We start from the raw sequence: 8,776 nt of genomic DNA on the forward strand, positions 1-8,776 counted from the left end.
GTTTTAGCTTGCTTAATTAAATGTTATGTATCTAATTCGTTTCTTAGGATTGGTAAAATTTTATTATTATTATTATTAATGTCACAGTGTGCAGTGGTAAATGTGAAAATCTAAATATACTCTTTCCGACTCTTGGTGATAATTTTACTATTCTTGAAAATTTGAATACTATTTCTTTCAGTCCAGTATTAGCTATCAATATCTCATAACTTAATAATGAATTACATTTAGAAAATTTTATACTAAAAGTAACCAAAACTTACGCGTTGGTGATGCTCTATCTTTGAAGGTAGCTCTTGTACTGTAGCATAATGTTGATCAATTTTCTTTTGGGTTGAAAGAAATTAATTTGAACAAACATGCATAAAGTGATTTAGTTGTTTTTATTGAAAAAAAGGACAAGAAAAGTGAGGGTGAAAATTAATTGATTTAAATTTTAAAGTGATTTTTAAGATTGATAGTGGGTATTAAAATAATTTTTGAGATTCTAATTATACTAATTACATAATTAAAATTAGCAAAAGTGACCATATTAGTCCTTTACTTATTTACTGTGATAATTTTTTGGTGTATCTTGATGAAATAAACTATTAATGGTATGTGTTGATATGGTTCAGTCACATAAAATGATATGATAATTAATAACATTTGACATGCTCAGAATGCAAAGATGTCTAATCTAAAGAGCATGGTTAGTGATTATACACCAAAAATGTAATTTTATTATGTATGAATAATTTTAAAATGGTCCAAATTATAGTAAAAAAAGAGTGAAATTATTTTTATTGGTATTGAGCCAAAAGGATGAAACTCAAAAAGAATACTATAAGAAGTTGAATTTTTATTTTTGAGAGAACTAAATTAGTAGAAATGGATTGGTTGAATTTGAAGTGTAGAGAATTTTATTTAATTAGAAATGACCAAAACTGTTATCTTTTTTATTAATGTCACATGTCATGAGCATTTTTTTATCCAAATATTTTTTGTCACGAATATCCGGTGCAGTGCCAAAACTTTTACGTTAACCTGTAGAGATAAACTTCTTTCTTATATCCATTTTTTAGTTAAAGAAACTTAAATAATGGGAACATCCAAAATATCTTCTGCCAACTACTTTATTTAGTAACAACCTTGGAATAAAAGGAGTAGACTGAATATGACATTATAACCATTGGACAATGTAGTCTCCCTTTAAAATGGCTTGAGACTATAAAGGACCTCAACCCACTTCTCTCAAGAAAAACTTTTTCTAAAAATTGGAGAGATCATCTGTATCATTTGCTCTCCTCTAATTCTTCTCATTGTTCTTCACTTTATTCATCAAATTCAAACAAGAGAATTCATAAAATTAGCATTTGGGTGTTCTAATAAAATAACCGACAATAAGTTCTACTTAACCCTTGTCCACTTTAAAATAGTTCATTCATTCTCTTGTGGCATTAGCGAATGCCTCAACACTTGTACTCCACCATTATTTCTCATCTTTAGTTCTTGTGTTGCTTATTTGTCACTAATAAACGTATTTTCCTCACAAGTTTACCTACTCCTAATCTCTCCTCTTAATCTTTCTTTACTTAATCTATTTTCACAAAAATACACCCGAATCATTTGGTGACTCAATGGGGAAGAACATTTCAATGCAATGACAGAGTCTAGTAGCCCTCACTCTAGGTAGAATCAACCACTCATACGATGTTTGATAACCTTTCAAAATCTCAATCTTAGCTTAGGAACACCCCAAGATGATGACAAGCACAATCAAAAAGAGAAACACATGGAGCAGAAAACTCTGGGTGCACTAGAAAGAAGAGTTTTTGTCCATAGAAATTTGTTCACATCCGATGCTGGAAGTATTACTAGTCTGCATACCAACATTACCATTCTTAATCATGTGTATAATAATATGATAGACAACTAGAAAAAGATGTAAGTTTTGATAATTGAAATGTTGGCTACGGACCAAATAAGGTATAGAACCTTTTTGCCACCCCCAACCACAAATCAGGAGCATATGGAAGAATAAGAGAACACCCTTGTCACTTGCAGAGAGTTGTCAAACATTTTAAAGGACAAAGGAGAGACAAATAAACTCACTTGAGAATAAACTCACCATTTGGATATCATATTCTGATACAATTGTATTCTAAGGGGTACCAACTGTTTACCTTTCGCAAGTTTGATAGTACAAAAAGTGCCAAAGAACACATCTTATCATTTTTAAATGATCTCGGGGTGTTTAAAAATTATTAAGAACTCAAGATCAGGGGGTTCTCAAAGTCGTTGATGAGAATGACAGTCACCTAGTGTGCTAAACTAAAGACCAATAACATCGGGAGTGATTGTTGACAGAATTATAAAAGTTCCTGGAGGAGGAACCCTCCATGCATATCATGAACTTGGGAAGAGTGAAACAGAAGCAAGAAAAATAGTTGGTGGCATTTATTAAAAGAAATAGAAATTTAACCTTACTTTGCATGGACACCCTCTCTGAATCATAATCGATGTACAGATATTTTAGAAACGTAGAATATGGATTACAAATTTATCTTTTCATGAGCAACATAAAACATCTTCTTTAAATTCTTAAAGAGAGAATCTGACATGATTGAGGCAATAAAACATAATGGAAGGATATCTAAAGAAATTTTTTCTCTAACGGTGCGTTCTGTTGATGGCAGGAGCAGAAGGCATTCTTATTCTAGAGGTTCTAGTAGAAATAGTTCTCCACCTTCACTACTCCTCTCTAGAGATTAAATCACAGTGGTCGTAGACAAATGGTTTGAGGATGGAACATTGAATGTCAGAATAGATAGAGAATCACTAACTCTTGAAGACTTAAAGGATCCAAAATATTGTATGATACGTCGAAATAAGAGCCATGACTTGACTCGAATGATACGTGGTAAGGATAGTGTTCTATACGCAAGTAAGAGAAGAAAAGATACTTTTAAATGAATTTTTTATAGTGATTCGAGTACATAAAACTTGCACTACGGTGACAGATTCAAAAAAGTGTGAAGGTTGCTATGATGGAACATGATCAATCATCGTCACAACAGTAAAAACATACAAAAAATATCGTAGATTTATTGAACTTTTGCTATTGAAAAGAAGTAATATTGAATCTTTTCACTATCAGCATTTGCTCGAAAAATAAAAGATCTGTCAAATATTTTGTGTGAGGGAGAAGGTGGAATAATGAAAAAAGAAGAAGAAAGAGGACATGAGAAGTATAAAGTGAAAGAAAAAAAAAGAGGAAGAAGAAATTATATATACATGTGAGTGAGAATAATGATAATTAATAAAAAAATAAATTTAACTAAAAAAAAAAAGACTAAAAATAATTGATTCAAATGTTCACTTATTGTATTAAAAATGAATCTTTTTTAATTTTTTCCCGTTAATTTTATAAAATGTGATCTTATACATAAGACTTTTTGTCACATATTTTTTTCTTAGTCACATTTTACAAGATTAATTAAAAAAATGAAATATATTCTCATTATACTTTGTAATATCTAAAACATTAATTCATATTATTTCTCAATAATATATATGACAGTGTCATAAAATATTGAGATATAAATATAAAAATATAAAATTATATTTATCAGATAAGATATAAATATATGCATGATGTCCAAAAATATAAAAATAAAAAAAATGATCCAACTTATTTTTTTATTTTTTTATTATTCCTATTAATTTTTATTATTATATTTTTTTCTAAATCTTTTGCATGAATAAATAAAATTAAATTAAATTTTCATAATTTATTTATTTATATTTTATTTATCACTAAATCAAATATAAAATATTAATTTTAATGTCTCTATTTTTTTTGTCTTATTTTAAATATTTTATCTTATTCTCAAAATCAAAATATCAAACTCAATTATAAATTGATATCATAAATTTATACACAAACATATATATATATATATATATATATATATATTATTTTATATATTTTAATATATATTTTATATAATCAATTAACTATAAATGATCACGTAAGTAGGTACCGAATATTAATATATAAGAGATATATTTCTAAACAAATAATGATTTTTTCTATTTTTGATTTTCTAAAATATTGTACTGATTTAAAATGTAGATAAAGTTAGCTGACATGTACCGAGCCTCAATAACTGTGCAGTACATTGAAGCATTGAATAGTGAGCCAATATGTCGGAAAGAATTCCCATTCAAAAATCAAAATCACAACTACTACCTTTATTTATTTATTTTTACTTTCAACAAACCAACTATGTTTTTAAAATTCATACTTGCTTGGACTTCCAAGGCAAAGTGGGCTTCAAGATCGAAAATGGATGAAGCAGCAACGTGCTGCAAGTGTCCTCTTTGGGGAGTAGAAATAGAATTTGCTGCAACTCAAATTTTAAACAATACATTACATATGGCGTTGGGCCCAACTGTCACTGGGTTTACTATACTTAACTTGAGATTTTTCTTAATATATAATGTCTTTTAATATATATTAATATTACAGTTAGTTTCGAACTTTAATAATAATAATAACTAATAAATAAAACTCTTAATTAAATATGTGTGTAAATATATAATATATATGAATTTGTGATACTTATAATTAAAAATTATTCAATCTATTTGACAAAAAAAAATTGAGGTCCAATGCTTCATTTGATAGTCATTATTTGTCATCGGCTAAGCTCTAAGAAAAATTTGTAAACATATTATAAAAGATAATAAAATATATTAAATAACCAATACTTTTTATCAATGTTAGTCTTCAGATCAGCACATTATATTTTTATTATTAGAATTTGGAAATAAAAAAATTAGTGTAAAATTTAAAAGAAAAATAGATTGAAACTATAATTTTGTGGGATTTAAACCCTCACAAAAAACAAGTAAACCCTACAAATGAGTAAAACATAGCACGGTGTGGACAGAAAATTAAATAGGACGAACGAATGTGATTAATATTAAAAATTTTGGAAGACTAATTTGATGGAGTGAAAATTTAAGAAGTCAGTTTGACTAAAAAGTAAAATTTGAGAAATTGTTTTAACTATTTACTCAAATGTTATATAAACTATTATTTTATTTTTATGTACATCTTATGTAGACATTTTCCATCTTGTACTCACTGCTAAATGGTTGAAAATATATCCTTTATGACTATGTAAGTGGGTCTCCGCCCCTAAAATATTATAGAGTAATACCTTGAATTGTTTTAATTATTTTTATTTTTAAATTTTCAAGAATTCAATTCCCAATCATACTGCTTTCTAATTGAAAATTAACGATTATTTTATCACTTTATTTTAAATATATTTGAGAGCAATTTTAATTTTAATTTTCCTAATTACTAATTTGTCTAATATTCTTAAAGATTAAAAATTTTTCCTAAATAAAATCATATATATTCATGGTCCACTCCTTTATTTACATTTTTACATAATCCATAGAACAAATTGGCATTTTATTGATGAAATAATGATGAATGCGTGCGTACATATATATGGGAAAAAATGAGCAATAAAATATACAAAGAAAAAACTGTTATGAATTGAAACATTATTAATCACATAAAAATTCAATTAAAATTGATTGACATATCAATAGTCACCGTTTCTTCTGCATTCAGGTGGCATCTGAGGGTACCTTGTTCTATCACTGCAATAGTTGTAAATGGTGAATCTCCTTCTGACCCATCTAAGCCTCCTCCATTGATAAGAATCAAGGTCTCTGAATTCTTGTTGGTCCCACCATCTCTTACCTTGAGTGGAACAGAACTTGGCTTCAACGGAGGTTTCACAGCCATCAATGTGGAAGCCCTTGTAGGAAGCTATGAATGGTGCTTTGGACCAATCTGTTTTCTCCAAACCACCCCTTGTGGCCCAATCATCTGCGTTCCATAGGCTGTTGTAGATCTTCATTGGTTGGTTAAATGGGAATTTCACACCCATTCGCTTGTTGTTCTTGAACACCCTAATTGGGATGTTGTCCACAAAGAATCTGTGTATGTATGCACCCCCACATTAGAATTCTTGTATATACTTTTGCTTTTAGATATTTTTTAATGATCCTAAGACTAAGGAATTTAATGAATTCCAACATGTTAAGACTAAGATTGGTTTAATTTAGGGGGAGTACTTACACAATTTGATACAAGTTCCATAGAACTGAATATCTGTGGTATTCTTTGGTAGGATCAAACCAGAGATAGATTCTTTGTTCTCTATCACCTTTGCCACCGGTGAATACATTTGTTTGCAAAATGTAAGGTTGTCCTGTTCTGTTCCCTAAGAACTCAAAGTCTATCTCATCATGCTCTGTCCCTAGGGAAGATAACTGCATCATCATGTTAATCACACAAAATATAACAATTTTTTTAGTAATCAAGCTCTATTCACATATTACAATAATGTACGTAGCTAATGAAGATTTTATAATTATTTTTATGTAAAAATTCTGTTTTTTGACTTTTAAATGATGAATTATAGGATTTGATATGTTATAAAAGTGTTGTTTTTATTTAAAATATAGTCAAATAAATAAATTACACTTTTATATAAATTAAAACATCTTTATAAAAAGATATTTTTGACATCTTTATTTGAGTAGTTCTCCTACAATAAAAAAAAATAATTGAGGTCAAATTATTAAAAAAATCATAATAAATAAATTATGAGAAAGTTGTTTTTCCATAGGACTGAAGTTAAATCGACCATGTCCTAAAAGTGCTTAAAAAAACAAACCATGTCGAAAAGGTAGTTTGGTATCATGGAGAGAAAGAAAGAACTAAAAGTAAAGAGAGAAAATAGAACATAATAAGGGAAATATTGGTGAATTTATCCCTTCCTTATTTAGTATTATCCCATTGAAAAGAATTGACTTTTTGTTGGTATAATTTGGTTCTACTATAAAATAAAGCAATTATAATATATTTATACAAAAAATTAGTTACTAAATCAATTATTCATATATAATATATTAGGGGTATTTAAGATTTAATTTGATCGAAAATCTGAATTAAATTCGAGACATATTTTATCAAATTTAAATTTGTTATTTTTATTTAATATTTTTATATTAAGTTTGGATTATGCTTCGAGCTACTCAGTTCGATTCGAAGTTATTTTCTATAATAAATATATATATTTTAGAGTAAAATTAGTAATATTATATTATATTTTTATACTTTAATTAATATTTTTTATATTATACGATATTATTCTTATTTTAAAATAATTAATTTGTAACTATGATATAATATTTATAAAATTTAATTTGTAAAAGTAAAGTTCTTATTAATTTTTTATATAAAATTTATAAATTTATATATATTAATTTTAATTGGATCAATTTACTTTAATTCAATTTATTTTGGATACTTTGAGTTGGGTTAAAATAGATTTGGTGATTTTTTAGAAATAAAGTTAAATTCGATCTCCGAATACTTCTAAAATAGTATTAGAATATAAAATATATATTAAAAATAAGTTAAATAACATATATTTATATATAAATATATAATGATAAATTTTTTTATTTGCATATAATATTTTTTAAAACAAAAAATTACATGGACCTTAGATGTGCGCAAGTAAGTTATGGTTGCACGCATCAAAGTACAAAGTTCATATTCCTTCATCCAATAAGAGGATGGCTCAAGTAAACAATGCGTAGGTATGTATAGGTGAATGCCTATATTTGTTTTAAAGGTGTCTATTTACTAAAAAAATGTTAAAAAATAATATTTAATTTAAAAAATATAAAAATAAATAATTTTAGAAAAACTAAAATTTATTATAAAAAATAAATTAAACAAAATGTAAGTATTAATTCATAAATACCATAAAATTCACCGCAGGTATAAAAAAAATTTGGGCTTGACGATGACCTAACTAATAACTACTGAATCGAATTGAGTAGTTTAGCAAAATAATAGCTATAAAATTTAATAAAACATTTTAAAATAAATTATCATATACTGTTTTAAAAAACAAAAATATAATAATTTTATAAAAAGACACGTGGAAAATCTTGATCCCAAAAAAATTGTAATTATTAAGTCAACGCATTTGAACTAATAAAGTGATAAATTTAATTTGCATACGTAGAAAGCAGTGACTGTTCCAGCGGAATCTCCAGCAACCATCTTTATATCCATGCTGAAGTGACCAAACAAGTATGAACCTTTGGATTGGAAGCCAGTACCTGCTCCAATTAACACTAAAAAATGTTAATTAATTACATTATGGGAGTATATATATATCACAATAATAATAATAATAACTGACCAGTGTACTTGTCAAGAAGAAGCTGAGCATCATAACCAGAATTCAAATATTTGATGTGATCATAAGCCCAAGTTGGAACATAGTTTCTTCCAAATGGAACCGCCATGGGTCTCCTTGGTGTGCCGCATATTCCAACTGAAACAAACCATCCCAATATCACACAACAAACACTCCACATAGAATAATAACCCATTATATATTTAGTTAGTTTATTTCTGTCTTCTCAACTTTTTTCTGTGGAAGCTGAACCAATGCAACCATATATATACAAGTTTATAGCACTAGATAGAACCTACCTTGAACGACCCTAATTCCTCTGCTCTGATAATTAATAGTTAATATTAATTAATTAATTAATTAATTTTTCTCTTAGGTATATATGATTGATGTATATGCCTACTTATTTGGGATATTTGAATTACGTAACTGAAGGTAGACGCCATGACATGTATGTTTGTTTATTATACCTCTTCTGTCATCTA

At 27.2% G+C, this 8,776-nt stretch overlaps 1 protein-coding gene across 1 annotated transcript; it reads right to left on the reverse strand.

Moving 5' to 3' along the window:
• Positions 1-5,453: 5,453 nt before the first annotated feature.
• Positions 5,454-8,536, reverse strand: LOC112697050 (probable xyloglucan endotransglucosylase/hydrolase protein B). The gene is made up of 4 exons (XM_025750037.3): positions 8,295-8,536; positions 8,111-8,211; positions 6,149-6,342; positions 5,454-6,006 (listed from the first exon to the last, which is right to left on the reverse strand). Exons 1-4 carry the CDS (start codon positions 8,485-8,487, stop codon positions 5,607-5,609), a joined length of 888 nt encoding a protein of 295 aa, XP_025605822.1. The 5' UTR covers positions 8,488-8,536; the 3' UTR covers positions 5,454-5,606.
• Between the last annotated feature and the right edge of the window lie 240 nt (positions 8,537-8,776).

The sequence above is a fragment of the Arachis hypogaea genome, chromosome 6, assembly GCF_003086295.3.
Source record: "Arachis hypogaea cultivar Tifrunner chromosome 6, arahy.Tifrunner.gnm2.J5K5, whole genome shotgun sequence".
NCBI classification, from domain to species: Eukaryota; Viridiplantae; Streptophyta; class Magnoliopsida; order Fabales; family Fabaceae; genus Arachis; species Arachis hypogaea.